Here is a 21,631-nt window from a genome sequence, read left to right as displayed (position 1 = left end):
CTCTCCCATATCCTCCACCCGGACTCTCTGCATACATGTGCTGCATACCTATACTGGCTGCCCATGGATCAAATAAACCAGCTGACTGTGCATCGGTCAGGCCTGTGCGTTGCTCCCATATATCTTGCTCCCAGCTTGGAGGATACGTGGCAGGAGGCGGTGCGCCAAATAATGCAGAGACAAAGCCATCTGCAGTCTGAGATGCACTCCCACCAGCCTCAAAGTCGTGCTCCATCTCCACTCCATATCGTGGTCTGTGGGAGCCAATCACCTCTGCATCTGTATCGAAGAGGGGCAGCTCATCCACACTAAAACTGGGCTCGGCATTCCAACGAGGTGCTTCATCCTAAATTAAAATAATGTTAGTCTTGCTACATACAAAGAACTCTGCAATAAATAATATAAAGCGGTAACTGACCGGGCCAAGCTCTACCGAAACTCTATATTTATTTCTATAAGTGTCCCATCCTTGGATATTCAACACCCAGTGGTGGAACGCCCAACCTGAGTCATCAGCTGCATAATTGCAAGTTAACTGAGTTAGAACAAACAATTCAAGGAAAATAAGAACATTGTGTGTGTCCTATTTTTAATATTAACTTGTAATTACCTGCAGAAGGTGACGGCATATCATGAGCTTAGATGGCCTCTGGTTGGTAGTCCGGATTTTACGGTGCAGACTTTATCTCGAGCGACGGATTCAAATCAGACAATCTCAATCCAAAACTCAAATATTAAGTTACTTTAGGGGATCCGGATCCATATTTCATACAGTGGTTACCAAGAAAGCTATCCTACCTCTCGCGATTTCTATTTTAATCTATATACTTTAATATGATATAAAGTAATAATTATATCATAATTGTATAACAAATCTTGCATTTTTATATATATAAACCCGCGAAAAATTATGGTAAACTGAAATGTGTTCTAATTCGTACGAATTGTGGTTGGACTGTACAGAATACAAAAATATAGTACAATCGAATATACAATAAAAATTTATCCTTTTCTCTCTTCAGATTTACTAAATTATTTTACTGAAATCTAAACAACAACAACCAACAACCAACAACCAACAACCAAGCCTTTATTTTATTGAAATCTAAACATTATATAAAAAAATATATTATTGACTGTTAAATAAGTCAATTTAAAATTATAGTGATTGTAGTTATGCTCGGTGGTGGAATCAGAAAATTTAGATTGAAGGGTTAAAATGTACATAATATGTGGTAATTGAAATTTTTCACGGAACCAATGTGAAAGTCTAATTACTAAATACATTATCTCATTTGGCATTTTATGAAGATAACTAAATCATACGAACACTTTTAAAAATTATAAAGTATTAAGGATAAAATTACTAATTTATTTTTAGGGGGCGACTTAGCTATTTCTGAGCACCCTTTATATCTGCCCTGAACTAAAAGCGTGTGTGTAACTGTAATATAATTTAATTTTTTTTATTTTTTATTTTTTTATGAAAGATTAGAGGTAAAACCACTCAATTATTTAATATCTATAAATGATTGTTTCTTCCGAATTTCCAACATGCAACATTTTATATGGAGGGCATTGTTTTTACCACTAGACTAAAAAGTTGTTCTAATTTAAAATAGTTAGTAGTGGGTTCTTGTTCTAAGATATAGTTATTGGAGCAAAGTTAGGGTGTGATGTACTCACTAAGATGATTTGATAAGCACAACTCAAAAAGTATATTAGATCGACTTCAAACGACGAATTCAAATCATTGAAATTCATGTACTTCATGAGTGATGCATAGTACATGTAAAATTTTGAAAGTTTCAAATTCATTTGCTACAAGGTCAAACGGTCAAATAAATAAATCTTTTATAAGTTATTTTATAAGTTGTTTTATATATTCATTTTCTCATTATTTTTTTGACCATTTGATCTTGTAGCAAATGAATTCGAAACTTTTAAAATTGTAGATATATATACATCACTCATGAAGTACATGAACTTTAACAGTTTGAATTTTTTATTTAAAGTTAATCCGATATATTTTTTGAGTTGTGTGCATCAAACTTTCTCGATGCGAATATCAACTTTGCTCTGGTTATTGCTATAAAATAAAAAACACATGTCACTGTCATTAACTTGTAGACTCAGATGTGTGATGCATATGCATTGATTGACTACACGGTGGAAATGGACACATGTCACACATCATTGGCAATGGCAAACTATCATCCAATGTTTCATACAGTGGTTACCAAGAAAGCTATCCTACCTCTCGCGATTTCTATTTTAATCTATATACTTTTTATATGATATAAAGTAATAATTATATCATCATTGTATAACAATTAACAAATCTTACATTCTTATACATAATATAAACCCGCGAAAAATTATGGTAGACTGAAATGTGTTTTAGTTCGTCCGAATTGTGGTTGGACTGTACAGAATACAAAAATATAGTACATTCATACAATAAAAATTTATCCTTTCCGATCTCTCTTCAGATTTACTAAATTATTTTACTGAAATCTAAACATTATACAAAAAAATATTTATTGACTGGTAAATACGTCAATTTAAAATTATAGTGATTGTAGTTATGCTCGGTGGTGAAATCAGAAAATTTAGATTGAAGGATTAAAATGTAATACATAATGTGTGGTAATTGAAATTCAAGTTTTCATGGGACCAATGTGAAAGTCTAATCACTAAATTACCTTAACTCATTTAGCATTTTATGAAGATAACTAAACCGTATGAACACTTTTAAAAATTATAAAGTAATAAGGATAAAATTACTAATTTATTTTTAGGGGATGGCTTAGCTATTTCTGAGCACTCTTTATATCGGCCCTGGTCAGGCTTCCTAAACTGAAAGCGTGTATGTAATACAATTTAAAATATTTTTTGTATTAAAAGTTGGAGGCCAAGCCAACTAACTATTTAATATTTATAAATAATTGTTCCTTCCGAGTTGATCATTTTATATGGAGAGCATTGTTTTTACCATTAGATCAAGAGTTGATTCTAATTTAATATAGTTAGTAGTGCGTTCTTGTTTTGAGATATAGTTATTGCTATAATTTAAAGTGATGAGGTCAGGTTATACAAGAAAGTGATCAAGTTAATTAATTATGTTTGTTTTGCTTTAAAATTAAGTAACGTTATTAGTAGGGTGACAATCAAATCAATAGTGATTCTAGAAAGATGCATGAAATATATATACTAAATTTGAAACTTCAAAGCACGGATGGCAATGTACAAGAGAAGAGAAGATCATACAACTATAGGGTTTGCATTTATTTTACATTTAATATTTGTTATAAGCTGAATCAAATTCAATTAAATCTAATTAACTATCAAAAATATATTGAAGATTAAAGAAAGATATAAGAAAAAGCAAACTATGCTTTCAAAAGCTCGAAAATATGATAAATTTACAGAAATAGTAGCAAACAACTGTATTAGATAATTAATGAGACACCAGCTTTAGCTAATGGTAAAGTTAAAAAAATAATTAAGGATTTAAAAAAAAAAAAAGTTGTAATAATTAAAGCGATCGAGTAGACCAGACCTCTAGATTCCTACTCATCACCTATAGCTAGCTAGACTTTTAAATAAATATTGGGGATTCCACAAAGAGACAAAAGAACACCAACCATCTATAAACAATTTTTGTTTACTCATCTAGCATCTATATATAACACATGAATGAATATGGTGCTAATTAACAACTACATTATATATGTTTAACAAAGTTTTTTTTTTGAGAACTTGGTAGATGCTACCAAGATTGTGTTAATAAATGTGTTTACAACATCCGTCCCTAATGTATTACAAGATTTTTTATGCTATTACATCAACATGACCCGCTTGTGAACCCCTTCCCAAGGCCCGATTTCTCATGCTTCCAACTCTATTACCACAATACGTACTCCACAGTACCGCATCCTCTCTTGCTCGGTTCACAACTACCACTGTTGGTAACTTGACTCCTCGAAATATGAATTCATTTCTTTGTCTCCACAACGACCATAAAACTATGTTTAACAAAGTTAGTTAAAATAATTTTATCTCAGATGATAGATAGCTTCCTGAAAGATCTCCTGTTTGCTATATTGAATAGGCTTAGACCTATCGATAATCGATCACAACCAAAGTTGGTACACTGAACTGAAGCGAGACGAAACAAAATTAAGTTGAGACATGAATTAATTATTAGTTGTCAATATATGTCTTTATCAAATTCAAATCAATATAATAATGCTTCACTTGGGGACACAAAGTGCGACTGAACAGTGTGAAAAATAATACATATTCGGTTAGGTCATTGTTTTTCGATATGTATTCAAATTTGCACGAACAGCTATAAAAAAAAAATTATGTGAATTAAGTGTGCACCACTTGATGTGTATCGGACTAATTCTTATTTAAGATCAAATCAAATTTGATCCGATATCTCTAATTGTAAATAATAATGGATATTTGTAATTTTCTTATAAGATAATGGCTACCGAACTTGTAAAAAAAAGATCTCTAATTTATTTCGTTGCTAAAAGAAATTGAAGCTACGCCATTAGAGATAAGACATGAAGACCTAAACCACCTAATTACATTGATTACGTAGTATTAGTATATACTGTATACCTTCGGGACTAAGAAATGAGTAATTGGTTTTTCTGTGGCCGTTACTATCTCCGAGATTGTGTGTCAACTTTATCATTGTAGTATTATGGTCTGGACTCTGGAGGAACCAGAACCACCTTCGTAGCTCCTTAATTTCTTCTTATGAATCAATATATAATAATAAAAAAAAACTATATATTACCGAATTATACCTGTATTATACTGAAATTATAAATTTTAACCTTCAAAATTATTTCCTATTAAAAAACTCATTACAGTGTATGTAAATTGAAACAGGAGCTTTTTATGCGAGTCAGTAATGTAATGTACCACACAGAGTACTAGGAATTAAATATTGCCCCCAGTCGCTCAGTCCTAGTGACTCATGACTGAGGACTGAGGAGGCAAATGTGAGTAGGACAAGTCAAATCTCTCAACTCTCATAATGCAAATTTTAGATCGGAACGGATTGTTGTGATTGGAAATTGTAACTTTAGTTACTTTACACTTGTTAGTTGCCCATGGAATGATTATCTACTTTCACTTGAGCCTCTCTGATATGTCTCCCCAATTTTTACTTTAGTTACGCTTACACACACACACACACACACATATATATATATATATATTTGTATCATGAGCTGATGAATGGAAACCCTGAACACTGTAAAATTAAACTCTAAATTTGTGTTTAGTTTAGTTTTGTACTAATTACTAATTAGCAATGGAATATACTCGGTAGTTGGTACAATAATTGAAGTGCAAAAAGAGGGGGGGGAGGCTAAATGGCTAATGTAGTTGCTGCCTGTCTGCCTGCCTGTATGAGTGGAAAACCTTTAATAATTAAATTAAAAGCTTTAAATAGCTTGTGGTACAGGGGATGGGATGAGGGGATTCTGCAAAAAGGGCTGCTATGGATTTTACACAATAGAGATAAGCACTGCATGACTAACTAATGCAATGCCACCAAAAGGATCCAGCCTTAATTTTTTATGGCAGACATGGACCTATGGACCTATAGGTCGGTGTCCATTATCTGTCTCTAATTTTTGCTAATTTTGATATCTAAATACGTATGGAAACTATATGTTAGTTTTTTGGATATTTGGATATCTATTTATTTTAGAATTATGTATGTTTAGATACAAAAATGTTTTTTTGTTAGTACCTTTGATCAACAATTACAAACGATTTCAACTTTATGTTTCTGAGTTACAGAGAACTTATCCGAACAAAGGCAATCTTACCGGATTCACTCAATCCTACTTTCCGTTGTCATTGTCATTGTATTTGATTAATAATATAGTTATGTTGATGATTAATTATTGTTAACCGCATATATATTTTGCAATGATATAATATGATTAATATGAGAAAAAATATTTTGTTAACTTAATAATTGAATATTCAAATTATATTTGTATTTCATGTTATTTTTGTTTCTAATGAAAATAATAATTTGTTGTATAATATATTAATTGTGTTACAATATCTAATTTAGAATCCAATATATCTGTATCTGTATTAGTATTTAAGTATTTCTTTAATATCTTATTTGTATTCATACCGTTTAATATTCAATTTGTATTTGTATCCAAAATATAAAAATAGATACCGATATAGTTTTACCACCATATATCCGATCCGTATGCTTTCTGACATCTCCAATCTGAAAATGTTTTTTTAGATAAATTGATTTTTGTGTTTGTCATTTTGTGAATTAGTGTTGTTTAATACACCAAACGATATTCCTGAATATATATATACCTGCCACAGATTAGAGAAATTAAGATTCCTTGATTTCCTAGAGTGCATGGCTTGCTATTGGGACCCGATCCGATAGTATCTCTACTCTCTAGTTCAGACTTCAGAGTCCACTAGTGAACAAAGCCTGCTAGATACAACCAGTTAAATGTTATTGTCATATTCAGCCCAGTCCAAAATAATTTATTTTCTTTCAACAACCAAGCCTATCTATCTAGTCAACATCAGGCCTCATCCAACCCAACAGACCCATCTTCGGATTTCGGAAGCATCTCTATTCTTCAACTCACGAAACATATTTCACCTACCCCTCCAATTCCCTCTTCCGATCATCAATCGCACCCAGCTCTACCTCTAACTCTAACTCTGAAGAATCGGTCAAATCTGAAAACTTCATCGGTCAGGTGAGTCTCTTCCGATTCCAATCGAGTATTTTTACTTTGAGCTAATCGGATAGGATATGCCTCCTCATTTTGAGACGGAGACAGGAACGATATAACAAAATATTGAGATCGTCGATTTTATATTGCAGTGTATTCTGGAGCCCTTCACTTAGGAGTTAGGAGTATTGAGTCTATTGACTGGAAATTGCTTCTTTTTCGCTTTTGTGGCTGTTCATTGACACTTTTTTAAAACCTTTATATTCTTATAATTACTTGTTATAAAACACAGAGAAAATGGTGAAGGCTGTTGCTGTGCTTGGAAGCAGTGAGGGTGTCAAGGGCACTATTTATTTCACCCAAGAAGGAGACGGTATGTTTTACATCACTTCATTTTTTTAATAAATTTCTGGGTAGACAAGAGACTACATTTCATGTAAATTTCTAAATTTTAATATTTTGGTAGCTCCCACAACTGTAACTGGTAGCATCTCTGGACTCAAACCTGGTCTTCATGGATTTCATGTTCATGCACTTGGTGACACCACCAATGGTTGCATGTCAACTGGTACGTCTTTCTCCCTTTGTATTGCAAAGATTTTTCATTTTTCTTAAAAATTTACAGTCATTAACTGTCAGTTGGAACCAATACATGGTAGCTTGACAACTGGCCATTATTGATTTTGATCGAGTGAAAGAAAAAAGAAGATAAGAAAGAACATTTCTAAATGTAGCGTGTAGAAAAATGTGTCAAAAGGGTATTGATTTGGACAAATCATGATGAATACTAACTCGTGCGGACTCACAAATGGCAGACTATGATATCTACATCCATTGTTTATTATAATTTTTATTCACTTTATTCACTTTATGCAGGGCCGCATTTCAACCCTGCTGGAAAGACACATGGTGCACCTCAAGATGAAAATCGCCATGCAGGAGACCTAGGAAATGTGACTGTTGGAGAGGATGGTGAGTAAGAATTTATTTTTTGATGTATTGATTCCACCAGATACTTGATTCAGCATTAGAACTGGTTGTGGCCTCATTTGGATTTACAATGAAGAATGGTAATGAAAATTAAATAATATCTGAATGGATGGGAAAAAGAGGGAATGTCTTGAGGACATCTCATATCCCAACTTATGACTAGAACTAACCCTCCTAATTTTTTTCTTCTGAAAATACTCACATCCGGGTCAAAAAAAGGGGGGGTTTAAGTTTGAACTGACTATTTTTTTGCATGATCACAAATAACTGAAATGTTCTGGTTTAGTGGGCAATATTTTTTTTCCCAAATCACAAGTGAGATGATAATCAATCTAAACTTTTTCTGATTGTAACAAAACTTCTGCATACCCAAAACTTCAGAGATACTTTATTTTCCAAAGCAGCTGTGGAAGTTGGTAAAAAGATAACAAAAGGCTGATTTCTCTTTTGAAAGAATGCTGAAAAAAAAATTTCACTGAATGAAAAGTTACATATATCTTCAGTGGCCAGCTTCTATGTTGCCTCAGTATTTCAATGGGACTATATATTGTAGTGTTCTTGATTATTTAAGTACTAATGCATAAGTTGTTGCTTTCTTCATTTAGTGGACACAATTAATGATTCACCAACTTCTTTAATAATATTGCAGGTACTGCCACTTTTACGATTGTCGACAGCCAGGTTAGATGCTGTTATTGTAGAGATATTTTTGGTCATCTCATCAGGCACACTCTTTATGTTGTCGAACCTGATGTGGCTAATTTTTTAATAACAGATTCCACTTACTGGAGTGCACTCCATCATTGGCCGTGCTGTTGTTGTACATGGTGATCGTGATGATCTTGGAAAGGGTATCATATTTCTTTTCTTTGTCTCTTGTGTTATTTACTGTAGCAACACTGTTGTTTCTTTATAACATTAATACTAAAATAGAAACTGAACCGAATTATATATCAGTTTTATCTCAACTTCTTATTTGATTTCACATACACCTTCTTTATAATTGGCATGTTGACATAATTATTGGTAAGAAAGAGTGCTTATGGTTTATGGTTGATACTGTCATTTCCATCTCATGTCAATTATGATTCCATGTGGGATACATAAATACCAAATTGCCACTCTTGATTAACATTTTTCTTTTTATCATTGATTTAGGTGGTCACGAGCTCAGCTTGAGCACTGGAAATGCTGGGGGAAGAGTTGCCTGCGGTAATTACATTTATTTTACTACCCCTTCTCTTCATTTTCTGTATCTGTTGCGGGTCCCTTTATCTTTTTTTTTTTTTTATTGCTATGATTTAGTGTATCAGCTGGTATATTACCCCTACCGTACCAATAATAAGATGTATATATATGTTTTGCTGGCATGACAGAAGAAGTTTCATCAGTCAATTGATTGACACAAAAAATAATTTAACTGACTAGATGTTTGTTTCTATTTGCTGCGAGGAACACAAATCATAAAATAATTGATAACAAAAGGTGAAGGCAAAGAAAAGACTTAACCTAGCATGTTGACCTTCTTCACAGTCTGAACATATGATTATTTTATCAAATTTTAGTTGATAATTCTTGTCTGGCAGGGATCATTGGGCTGCAGGGTTAGAGACATGCATGGAAGCTGTTACCGTAACAAGAGATTATGTCGTTCCCGTTTGATCTTGCTTTGTATTTTGACATAATGATTGGATGGCTTTATATTACGCATTAGAATAAGCAGTGTGGTCTATCCACAGGCTATTTCTGTGTTTTGTGCTGTAAACGAACATGTTTGGAAAAAACTGTTTTGATGCAATTAGTCTTCTCGCGGCCAATTTGTTTCAGAATTTCTATCTGGCGTTCCCTTGGCAGAGTTAGTGTTTCCTTTATTTTTTTAAAGAATCTATGCGTGCTGAAGTTACTGTTTCGCATAACTTATTGATTGTTTAGCAGGTGGAAAGTTTGAAATATCCCGTTACAATTTGCAAGAAATAATTGCTGTTTGGTCGCGTTATTCTGCAGAACTTCAAAATTCCATATATAAAAAGGTTGATTATCATCTCATACTCCTTTTCTAAATACTTCTCAATAAACTTCTCAGGCGTTTTGAAACGCTCATTTGTGCACATGAACATTTGTTTATAGTATGGATATCGATACGCATTCTGTCTATTTATATAAAAATATAACTATTAGTAACTATTAAATAGTCAAAATTTGTTTTGACAACTGTCAACAACTATTTGGATCTTCTAGATTTATTTTTCAAACCCATACGTGTTTAATTATTACTCAAATCTACACTTGATTTTAGGGGTGCAAACGGATTGGATATTAGCCGACTGTATCCGAAAATTAGATACGGGTGTGGTTTTAAATTTTAATTATTCCTATCCAAAAATTAGATACGGATATGGTTTTAAATTTTAATTATCCGTATCCAAAAATTAGATACGGGTATGGTTTTAAATTTTTATTATTTGTATTCGAATAATAGATATATACTATATTATTTTAAAAATTATGTTATTTAAGTAGATATCTGTATCCGTTTAATATTCGATCTGTATCTATATCTGTCTATTATCCCATCCGTATTCATATTCAAAAATTAAAAGCGGATACAGATATAGTTTTACCACTATCCGATCTGTATCCGATCGGTTTGCATCCCTACTTGATTTGATGCATACCTACTATTGCACCAATACATATTTGCTTATTATTGGAATTATTTAGAGAGCGAGAAGATGAAATGCATATGATAACCCTATATTTAAACATACACAATGAGGAAGTTACTTTCATTTTTTGAGCAAACAATGAGTAGGTCACTTGCTACCAATATGGTATTTTTTTTTTGTGCATTTCTGCCAGGTATTTGCCTAATCTTTTATCTATACCTAGTTGCATTGAGGTTCCTTTACATTGAAGTTATTTTTCAGTGGTTTGAAATTAGTTTTATTTTTTGCATAATTATTCCATTAATTTATAAGGTATTTATAATATTTTTAAAAAAAAGTATAACCATTGGCAATTCTGTTGAGAAAATACCGCTCTCATCTTTTATAATCCTTCTTTTCATCTATTTGCATCAGTCTGTTTAGAAAATACCTTTTCCCTGTTTATGTTGTTTACTTTATTTAATTTAAGTGCACATCTACAAAGAAGCCATATTTCCAAGAGGAATTACAGGATCCTGAAAACCCGATATCAACCATTCAAAATTTTCTGTGCGGATCTCAAAAATTTCTCAAAAGAGTAAGTTTTCATGCACACATCTCGAGAAAGACCAACAGTTGGAATCGGGATTACAGAATCCTATAAAAAGAATTACAGTCCTGTAATTCGCCACAAATTACAGCAGATTTATGTCCCTAAACTGAAGGGTAAGATTTGAGGGCTCAGAAATCGATATATCACGCGGATTCCCTTTTTCTTTTCTTTTCTGAGAGAGAATTTTGATGAGTTCGAACACAATTGACTACAACATAAAGAGGCAACGAGTACATTAAATCCATATTACATTACACATTTAACACGGAAAGACGGCTGTTGACAAATTTAAAAAAAACAAGGTGATAATGACAAAATGTTTCAAAACTGCCATATGTTTCCCTGATGCGAGTAGCTCCCTATTTTCAGGGGTCGATCTCAAATTCTGAAACCAATAATTGCCACAGAAACAAATTAGATCTTGAGAAGAATTGTAAATTTCTAACTAATGCACGTGCGCACAAACAAACATATACGCGCACATATGTGTGTGATCATATGCTAAGTTGTGTGGTGAAGCACCTGTACTGGTTTGGTAGTTTGTCAATTTGATTTTGGTTTCTTTAGTGCTCAATTGAGGTTACATCAGAAAAGGGAACATGAAACAAGTGATCATAGGTGGCTTTACAAAGTACAGCTTGCAGAAAATGGAACTTACTGGAATTATGTTCTGTTTCTTTCATTTCTCACTTCATTGCCTAACAATCATCGGTGCCAAAATATCGATCCCCAAACTCTCCCATGCCAGGAATAACACGGTATTCATCATTCAAACCAAGTTCAATCTCCGAGGTCACAATTTTTATCCTTGGAAATTTTTTGCACACCACATGCACACCTTGAGGTGCCTATATCCGTAAGGTCAACAAAAAAAATCAATTCAAAACAATTGAAAACAAAAGGAATAGCAAGGTTTGGTAATGTCTAATTTTGGGGCCGTGGTTTAAATGCAATCACAGCTGAAATGCAAAGCTTATTGAAAGTTTTGATAGGAAAAGTACACGTACAGAAATAAGGTTGAGGAAGATGATGTTTGATTCTTGTACACCCTTCTTCAATAGAAGGTTTATTGCTTGGACCGCTGTATTACCTGCAGAAAAGACAAAAAGAAAAACATAAGCATTAGAGGTTTTTCTACGTTCAGATGTTGTACATTCAGATTTTCTACGCTCCAATACCGGCAAGGTTTTTTTCGGCTCTTGAATAGATTTGGCTCTATGCCAAATCAGTATCATGACAGAACAAACTTGTACAAAAGCTCATCCTTATATCCTTGATTAAAGCAAATATTAAAGGAAGAAATAAAAGATGAAAGACAAACCTGTTCCAAGAATAGGATCCAAGAGCAGGACATGTCTATTTGAGATGTCTTTTGGTAAGTTGTGATATATTAGCTGTAATTGACCAAACAATACAAATAAGAATTAAAATTCAAACAATAGATATATAATTACATTTTACATACTACATGGATGTGCTATCTTATTATTTTTTTTTTCCTCTTTAATGTTTATGTTGAATCTTCCAAGCAGCCTTGTACTTGTAGCAACAGCATTGGTCATTCAATTCTTCTATAACAATGAACCATTTCAGTAGCCAACATGTATCCCTCTGTACCACACAGTACTGATCAACATTTTCAAACATGAAGATTAGATATGGCAAAATTTTTAACATCCCCAAGTCACAAATGCATGAAAAAGAAAAAAAAAATTAATTTAAGTGTTATCCACACCTGTTGGCCATTGTCTCCCTCTGATCGATGAATAAGGATCTTTCCAATCTTGATGCCTTTACAACATGCCCTCAGTGCATTCTCCATACTCTCACCACTACACAAACAGATGCACAAAAAACATATTGAAATATCATGCACACCAAGCAAAAGCACTATTACTGCATATGCCCCAAGAAAGCACAAAATTTGAGAATTGTCCCAATTAACAAGCATAGTGACAAATGAATTATTCGGGTTCGGTTAGGCGAGGTCAAAAATTCATGATTCGGGAATTATTGGACCAGAGATCTCAGTCCTCCAAGGAAGCAAAAAAAAAAAAATGTTCTAGAAAAAATTCAGCAAAATTCGCAAATAATTCGTAAATTCAAGAAAAGTTCGTAAAATTTGCGAATTATTTGCGAATCTTGTGACTATGTTAACAAGAATTGTTCCTTTCAAACATTTTTGCTAGAAAAAGGAGCCACCCCAACTACATTTCTATTGACTGCCTTTCATTTCATAGAAAAGAATGATGCCAAAAAGTAGGCAGGCAACATTTGACAACACAGTTGAGTAAGGTCATTGAGATAGAAGTAAATGGGCATTTCTCAGGTTATGTCAAAGATCACATCAATATTGCCCCATTTCTCGTTTTTATATGCATACAACATATTTTCATGTAATAGATTTATCACAAATACATCCGGGTAGGGATGACAGTTTCCGACTTGACCCAAAGGAGCCAACCCAACCCGAACCTACCTGGTAGTTAAATGGGTCGGGTACAGGTGAAATTTTGACCCAACCCAATCCATTTCATTGTGCTTTGTTAGATGTATTTTGAAATTTACTACATAAGGTTTATTACACACTAATTAAGATAAATTATATATTAATTAAGATAAAGTTGCATAAATAAATTAAAAATAATAATAAATAAGTAATCAAGTTACACAGGTCAGGTTGGGTCAACCTGTGACCCGTCGGGACAGATTCGGGTCAAATAATTTTGATCTCAGTCAGGTTGGGTAGGATCAGGTTGGGTCAGAGGGAAATAATAAAGTTATACCAAACCAACCCGAATTCGACCTGACCCGACCTGACCCATTGACACCCCTCTATCTCTATGGTAATTATCTTTCGAAAAGTTTTGTAAGCATGCACCTAAATCAAATCTAGAATACCTTCTGATCACAGAAATTCCACACAATCTCTTAGAGAAGTCTACTCCGGTGTACACAGCCCCTGCACTTATTGAACCAACATAAATGAAAAGAAAACATTAGAAAGAGTGGATTTTGGAAACATGGTAGTAATTGGAAGCAACATTCAAAGTACTTTAGCAGAAGAACAACAGATTTTTAAAATGTCTTTGTTGTAGTCCATCTAGTCCAACCTTCTATTTGATTTGTAATTGATGGTTCTCAAAAGAAATTAAGGATGCTTCTAAATTTAGCAGGAATAACATGAGCAAAGCAAATTAAAATAAAAAGACGGTAAAACTTACCGGTCGGAGTTATCACCTGCTTTTCTTTGAAAGGAAGGTGCCCCAGACCGTGCTCCACAACCTTGAGGAAGGAAACAAAAAATTTCAAATTTTTGAATTTAAAAGAAAGAAGAGAAGTCAGCTACCAGAAAGGCAGATAAATTACTTACATCAACTGATCTAAAGTACATTCAGTAATCCTCAATTGTGCAACTACAATCTCACCATATTTTGCCTAAATTGGCCCACCTTTGTACAACTAGTCCTTGGGTTTAACTCAATATTGTGTTGAATTTGCCCAAAACAATAGAACTAAAAGCCAACTTAGCTAAGAAGCGGCAAAAAAAAGACCAAGAAAGGGCATTTAATTGCTTGCTCTGAAAGGAAACCTGTACATAATATTTACTGTTCATATTTCATACTATTAGATCTAACCGAAATCGTATCAGATCTGGTCATTTACGCAACCATAGGATAACAAGTAAAGGAGGTACCAACCAAGCGAATCAAACGGTCGGCGTAGAATATGAAGTCATGAGTCGTGGTCTTCGCATCACGTATTATTGTATGCATACCTCTTATCTGAAAGGTTTTGAATGAGCTACCATCAGAATTATATAGAATAAACCAAAACATATTCAAGGATTATTGATGTAACCATGTCTCCAACTTATAATGCATATCTCCTTCTTAAAATATCATGCAGGCACAATTTTTACATGAGCTGTGCTTTTCAGTTTTGACCCAATACTGGAAGGTCTTTCACATCCTTATACAAAGGTCAGCAATGTCAACTGCCTCCATTAATTTCTTTTTTTTTTGAGAGAGAAAGCCCATAGGCACTGCCTCCATTATTTGACCACACCTTGATATTTATCAACGACTATATATTAGTCCCGAGATATGACACTAGCTCGAATAGAAGAAAAATCAAACGAAACTAAAAAATTGGCAATAGTAATCTCCAATATCAAATTTGTGACCCAACAGGCAATACAAGGGGTGGTGGAAGAGTATCTTAAAGGCCAAATATGGAAAAGTCCTTTTTCTGATTTAATAATTAATACAACACTTTGGTTTCAATGAAACTGGTGGGTTATCACCCCCACTTTTTCAAAAAAATAAAAAATAAATAAAAAATGGGTTTCGGTTATCCCCCACTTTGGTTTCCATAAGATTACAGCCTTTAATGAAAGCCATTTGGTTCAGGTGCACTGGGGATGGACGGATACTTTGTAGTCAATCAGTGAGGAGCTTGGAGATTATTTTGACTGCAGAGGTGATTACACTAATAAGACGGAAGTCTTACAGTGTCAATGCACCTTGGGTCTTGGGATCAACTAAACCCTTGAAAAGCTAATTAGAAAACAAGACTTATATCACTGAATTGCTGCTGCCAAGAAATTGCAAAACAAATTCACAAGTGACTTGTGACCGAAGCAAACATGGCATCTGTAACCAATGATTACTGATAGAATATGAGCAGGTACACAGAGCAATTGTACCTGAAAGGTGCTCTGGATGACATACAAGTTGGGGTAGATCTTGCAGAGATCATGCTGACCGAGCTTGGTGCGGATGTGCTGCACAATCAGGTCTATTGCCACGTGGTTGTCTCCACCACGTGGGATGATGATGTCAGCATACTTCTTTGTTGGCAGGATGAAGTCCTCAAATGCTGGCTTCACAAACTTCGAATACTGTGAGAAAAACTGAACATGGTTGAGTTTACTGCCCAATATTAAATTTTTCAGTCTCCAATCAGTTATTAGATGAGACTATAGGCTACAACATAACGGTGTAATATATCGGTGCCGACTGTCCAAATAGAATTTTCCAAAGTGTATCGAGATATTTAGATTTTTCTGGTCTAATATTGTTTGATATGGTTTAAGAGCAAAACAAAGTAGACAGCAAAGGGCCTTGAAGTAATTTCTGACCAAAAGACATATGACAATGCCAAATGCACCTGATCAAGTACAGTTTTAATATCTCGATCCTTCTCATTAGTGTCGCGCTTTATCCTCCTGGCTAACCTTACATCAGCATCTAGCAACATATACAAAAGCAAGATCAATATGTGCGTATCACTAGAGCACTTTCTTAGATACGGTACTGGTTAAATATAAAGTTGGTTTCAGCTCAATTCAACTTCATGTCAGGTTAGGTTTATGAATCCTGAATCTAACCCTTTCCGGGTGACCTTGACACAGCCTGTCACAGTATGGTCTATTTGGTTATCAGAGGGTTTGGACAGGTTCATATTTCTTTAATAAAAATTTCCAAATACACACAATGTAACTGAGAGAGAGAGAGAGCTGCTGCCACTTTTTCAAAAAAACGAGAGAGAATGGCAACCTGTATCAACGAAGATCTTCATGCTCATAAGGTCCCTGACACGTGGGTCATGAAACACCAATATCCCTTCTAATATAATGACATCTGATGGGTTTACCTGCCAATGAAGTGAACAATTAAGACATTTGAACAATTCCAAAAGAAAAAATTGAAAACAAAAGAAATGAGACATTCATATTAGGTTACAAAAGTAATCAGAGCTGAGGTGTCAATTGCTCTGAATAAGCATCATGTAGAAAAATTAGTAAAATAGTTCTATATTACAATGTACTGACATTTGTCACTTAACAATAGGAACTTCCATATGTATGTACTACTAAAAGAATCAGCACCTTTCTTGGGGGCAATACATTCTTGTAGGTTTTGAAATCATAATTAGGCATATCTACTGACTTCCCATGCTTCAAATTCTCCATACAGGTAAGCAAGTACTCAGTGTCAAATGCACCTGCATATTACGACATAAAGTAATAACAACAAACAATTAAGTACAGCCATATTCTACAATTTATACCAATGGCACCACAAACACACTTGACGAAAGTTAATATTGCATTGACTAATCAAGCTACCAATTCCTTCTTGGGTTAAGGCATTAGTTTATTTTTGTAGACCACATAAATTAATAGGACAGTTTTGTCATTGAATTATCAATGATGCAGGGTTATCGTCACAAAGACTTCAATTGCCTTTCTCAAGAAGCATTTAGTGATAAGTACCTGGATGGTCAAAGTTATACTCGTTAACTCTTGTTAGCTCTTCATCTGACAAACCATAGTAGAATGACTCCTGAAAGATTTGACATAAATATTACTAAAAAATACAAGAAGTAACAATGAACACAACAATAGTATGGTTCTGCATAGATAAGGTGCAATGTTTGTTCCTCCTCTTGGAGGCTTTGAGTTATTTCTCCATTTTTTTTTTTTTTCAGATTGGAGGAGCTTTGTGCAATGTTTTGCATAGGGATGTTGTTAGACCTGTGAATCATATCAGTCTGTACAGTTAATACCTGATTAACAAGAACAACACGCTGATCACGAAGCTGTTCAATGATCATATTGCACACAGTTGTCTTTCCAGAGGATGCCCCACCACCAACACCTGAAAAATAAATATATATAAAATTAAAGTTAAAAAAAAAACAAATTAGAGATATATGTATTAGGCATGTTAAAAGGTAGCATGTTAACCTATGACAAATGGTTCTCTGAGCTCCTTATGACCATTCTCCATAGCAGAGGTGGTAGGCAGCTCCTCTCTGTGCCCATTTTTATCCAACTCATCCCTGCTAACAAGACCTGAAAAGTGCACCCCATTTGACCTCCCCATCAAATCCTCAGTTGGTTTTGGGTTCGACCCCATCAGAATCTGTCCTCTTCAAATGGTGGTCTTTTCGCAACAAGAAGTTTGTAAGATAAAGCTGCATTTGTGGAGCGTAGTTAATTTGAAGATCTACCTTCTCTATTTATTAATCTAAAACCTTATTTTATAATCACTCCCATTGGTATACCACTTTTACAATTCCCTTATTTTAAGCAATGAGTAATCCACTGGCAACTTGACCAACTGCTTGACTTAATTAGACAATCATTAGAGCACAATTACTGAAAAACTGGCAGGAGTAACCCAATAGCAGCTAGCAACCTGAACAACCACCATGCAATGAATGGAACCAAACTTTGAGACTCCAAAGCTAGGTAACATGACTAGTAAATACAATGCAAGAATCTAACAGCAACCTGTCAGCTCAAAATGAAGATCTTTTCAATTTTATGAACCCAGAATCAGTTCCAAAAGGAAGAAATAGGAAAAACAAATATATGCTTCGCACACAATAAAAATCAGTTCCGACATGGACAGAAAACCACAAACACACACAAAAAAAAATCACTTTTGTGATGAGCATATATGCCAAGTACAAAAGTTAAGCAACCAATATTTTATATGAGATATTAGAAAGAGTTTAAGCATCTTTTAGTCCCGCCATCCAATTAAGTGCCCATTTGGTAATGCGCTACTAGCCACAATTTTTATTTGCAAAGCGCATGCAAAGGAATCATTTTCAATGGAAATCATGTTTATTTTAAATCTCTTTAGATTCTCTTGTCCAGATAGAAAGTAACTTTCTAATGCACAGAATTCAGCTTGCAAAGCAATTGAATCCGATTATAATAAGGAAAAACAATAATCAACTGAAAAATTCTTGATTCTTGCCAATGCAAGCAATCTAAATATTAAATGACTCGATATTGTCAATACTGACAAGCTATGACTGTTGAATGGTTCAGATCCGCTAAGATTCCAAGATCTCAAAATGAAGTATACAAGTGATTGCAGTAGGTAGGTACCAGTTGATCTCAGCGGATGAGGATTGGATCGAAGATATCTCCGGCAAGATCCGATTGAACCACCGATTGTTAGATACTACGAGATCCTTCCTCTTTTTTCCTCGATTTTTTAGAATGAGAGAGCTTTCAACTGCATGGCGATGATGCGCGAGAGAGAGAGAGAGAGAGAGAGAGAGAGAGAGGAGCAGGGGCAGGGGCAGGGTTATGAATGCAAGAAGCTGTTCAAGAAAAGTGTCTTTCCCGATACACCCTTCGTTCGCCCTTGTAATTATTTCCGATAAAATATTTTTCTGTATCTGGAGTCTGGACTGGGTAAACAAGACAAACACTGAAGAGGTTTATTTTTGAATGAAACCCTTGAAAATTGACAAAACAACTCTGTCAATATTCCTTTATACAGGGACCGCATTGGATTGCCATGAAATTGGTACTTTTTCATTCTCTCGTCTCAAATGAATTTATATTATTTAGTCTCAAATCTTGCAGGAAAAATCTCGTCTCAAGTGTCAACTCGAGGTCGAGGATAGGATATTATTTTTGACTCGGTCTTCTGTACAAATATTTATAATATTTTTGTCGCAATTAACGATGTTGCGCCTTCCGTGATAATTATGAAATTAGAAATAAATGACGCAGTCACGCAGAGAAGAGGAAGTTGATATAGAAACGTAGGTTCGTTTTTCTTAAAGAAGGGTATCATGTTCTGACGTTTATTTTTTGTTAGATATTATTTTTTTAGATAATTCAGTGGTATAGACGTATCATTAATTGAAGCAGTGTGCAATACAATTGATGATGTGCTGAAAGAATTATTTTTTCGAGCAATTGTTTAGCATGCCAAATATATGTGTGTGCGTGTGTGTTGTACCAAATATATATATATATACATGGTGTACGCACCGAAAATGAAAACAAAAAATTAGGCATGAATTGATTATTAGTTATTAGTCTTGTGGCACCCAATGGGACCACGTCGGTAGCAAAGAAGAAGTAAGAATTTAATTACTTGTACAAACAAATTGGCAATACTGTACTCGATCCATCATGATATATTTGCGGGTTGGATTCGACAAAATTAAGTAGGGGATCCTAAATAAAAGAATAAATAAATTAAATAAAATTTAATTTATTTAATTGATTTTGATAAGGTAGTGATTAATTAGTGTTGTTCTAAGTAAATCATATTGAATTGATTTTGATAAGGTAGTGATTAATTAGTGTTGTTATTGAGCCGAGTTATAAGCGATCGAGCTAATTTATAAGAAACTTGGAGTAAAGCTAGGGTGTGACATGCTCACCAAGAAAGTTTGGTGAGCATAACTCCAAAAATATATCGGATCGACGTCAAATGCCAAATCCAAACCGTTGAAATCTATGTACTTCATGAGTGATGCATATACATGCAAAATTTTGAAGTTTCGAGTTTATTTGCTACACGGTCAAGTGGTCAAAGAAACGAACATTTTATTATAAGTTATTTTACATATTCAATTTTTATTATTTCTTTGACCACTTAACCGTGTAGCAAATAAACTCGAAACTTCAAAATTTTGCATGTATATGCATCACTCATGAAGTACATGGATTTCAACGGTTTGGATTCGACATTTGACGTCGATCTGATATATTTTTGGAGTTATGCTCACCAAACTTTCTTGGTGAGCATGTCACACCCTAGCTTTACTCAGAAACTTGAGTCAACTCATAGAGCTAGCTTGTAAACCCACTCGCTGAAACAGTCTACAAATTATCATGACAATCCACGGTGCTGTGCGTAATAAAAAGTCTACTAATTAAGTATCAAATTATCAAACATCATCTACCGTTTACAATATTGTATAAAAATTACCAAAAACAATTTACAGTCTACTAACTCAAGTAGCTCATAAGTGAAATGGGAACAACTCGAACTCAACGTACTCATGAGTCAACCAAGTCAATCAACTCGAACTAGTTCTAATTTGAGGCAGTTCCAACTCAAATTATTAGTGAGTTGAACCCGATTTAATCTTAAACGAATTATGAATCATGAGCATTTTTGTGCAGCTATAGTTGTGATTATACTACACGATTAGGTATCTCAGAGAATACACTCGTTTGTTAATAGTATCTACCCACTGATTCCGTAGTTTTGGTAATTACGTGGTTTATTAAGAAGAATCTTGAAGGCACTTTTAGTATCTACCCACTCGAGTACGTTTGGATGCACTTTCGAATAGTTATAATATATAGCTACTATTTGAGAATGGTGCTAACTCAAAGCTATTCGGAATAGCTAAAAAGTTGTTTGAATACATTCTTTGGAATAGCTACTGAGAATAGCTACTATTGAAGAGCCCATTCCAGCTATTTCAAGTATTTGTTGGGTTAGCGGAACAAGGCTATTCTGACTGTTTGAAATGATGTTTGATGTTGTTTGGATGACTCTAGAATAGAATAGTACTGCTATTCTAAGAATAGCACTATTCTCAGTGCATCCAAACATATCCTGATCAAGAGCAGATTCCGTAGTTTTGGTAATTATATGGTTTATTAAGAATAACCTTGAAGGCACTTGAAGGTGTCGGCATCAACCAACAACTAATTAGTTGGCACTTCAAGCTTATAAAATGGTTTCAATAATATTATGTTTTTATAAAAAAAAATGGCTAGCGCACGTGGAAGGTTAAACATGCTACTTTCAAACATTAATTACGCCAGACAATAAAGTACA

The 21,631-nt window shown here is 34.1% G+C and overlaps 2 protein-coding genes and 1 long non-coding RNA gene across 4 annotated transcripts; 1 reads left to right on the top strand and 2 right to left on the bottom strand.

Annotated features, from left to right (window-relative positions):
* The first annotated feature begins 6,662 nt into the window (after positions 1-6,662).
* On the top strand, positions 6,663-9,546 carry LOC144562017 (superoxide dismutase [Cu-Zn]). Of its 2 annotated transcripts, XM_078311143.1 has the most exons (8): positions 6,663-6,782; positions 7,051-7,131; positions 7,225-7,326; positions 7,635-7,730; positions 8,398-8,429; positions 8,524-8,599; positions 8,907-8,960; positions 9,335-9,546. In XM_078311143.1, the coding sequence occupies exons 2-8, from the start codon at positions 7,056-7,058 to the stop codon at positions 9,355-9,357; spliced, it is 459 nt and encodes a 152-aa protein (XP_078167269.1). In that variant the 5' UTR covers positions 6,663-6,782; positions 7,051-7,055; the 3' UTR covers positions 9,358-9,546. The 2 variants fall into 2 exon arrangements, with proteins under 2 accessions (XP_078167269.1, XP_078167268.1); XM_078311142.1 differs by lacking the exon at positions 6,663-6,782 and having other exon boundaries at positions 6,971-7,131.
* Positions 7,654-8,391, bottom strand: LOC144562018 (uncharacterized). Its single transcript, XR_013513955.1, has 2 exons — positions 8,225-8,391; positions 7,654-8,183 (listed from the first exon to the last, which is right to left on the bottom strand). It is a non-coding gene; the product is annotated as an uncharacterized LOC144562018 (long non-coding RNA).
* Positions 9,547-11,189: 1,643 nt separating the features above from the next.
* Positions 11,190-19,203, bottom strand: LOC144562013 (uridine kinase-like protein 3). The gene is made up of 16 exons (XM_078311136.1): positions 18,919-19,203; positions 17,761-17,990; positions 17,580-17,671; positions 17,287-17,356; positions 16,900-17,015; positions 16,568-16,664; positions 16,179-16,258; positions 15,715-15,909; positions 14,708-14,791; positions 14,231-14,291; positions 13,908-13,968; positions 12,742-12,838; positions 12,328-12,400; positions 12,014-12,096; positions 11,665-11,854; positions 11,190-11,391 (listed from the first exon to the last, which is right to left on the bottom strand). The coding sequence occupies exons 2-15, from the start codon at positions 17,930-17,932 to the stop codon at positions 11,705-11,707; spliced, it is 1,431 nt and encodes a 476-aa protein (XP_078167262.1). The 5' UTR covers positions 17,933-17,990; positions 18,919-19,203; the 3' UTR covers positions 11,190-11,391; positions 11,665-11,704.
* Between the last annotated feature and the right edge of the window lie 2,428 nt (positions 19,204-21,631).

This window comes from Carex rostrata, chromosome 11, assembly GCF_964058835.1.
Source record: "Carex rostrata chromosome 11, lpCarRost1.2, whole genome shotgun sequence".
NCBI classification, from domain to species: Eukaryota; Viridiplantae; Streptophyta; class Magnoliopsida; order Poales; family Cyperaceae; genus Carex; species Carex rostrata.
The sequence above is the reverse complement of the archived record's forward strand: the minus strand, read 5'-3'. Positions and strand labels throughout refer to the sequence as shown.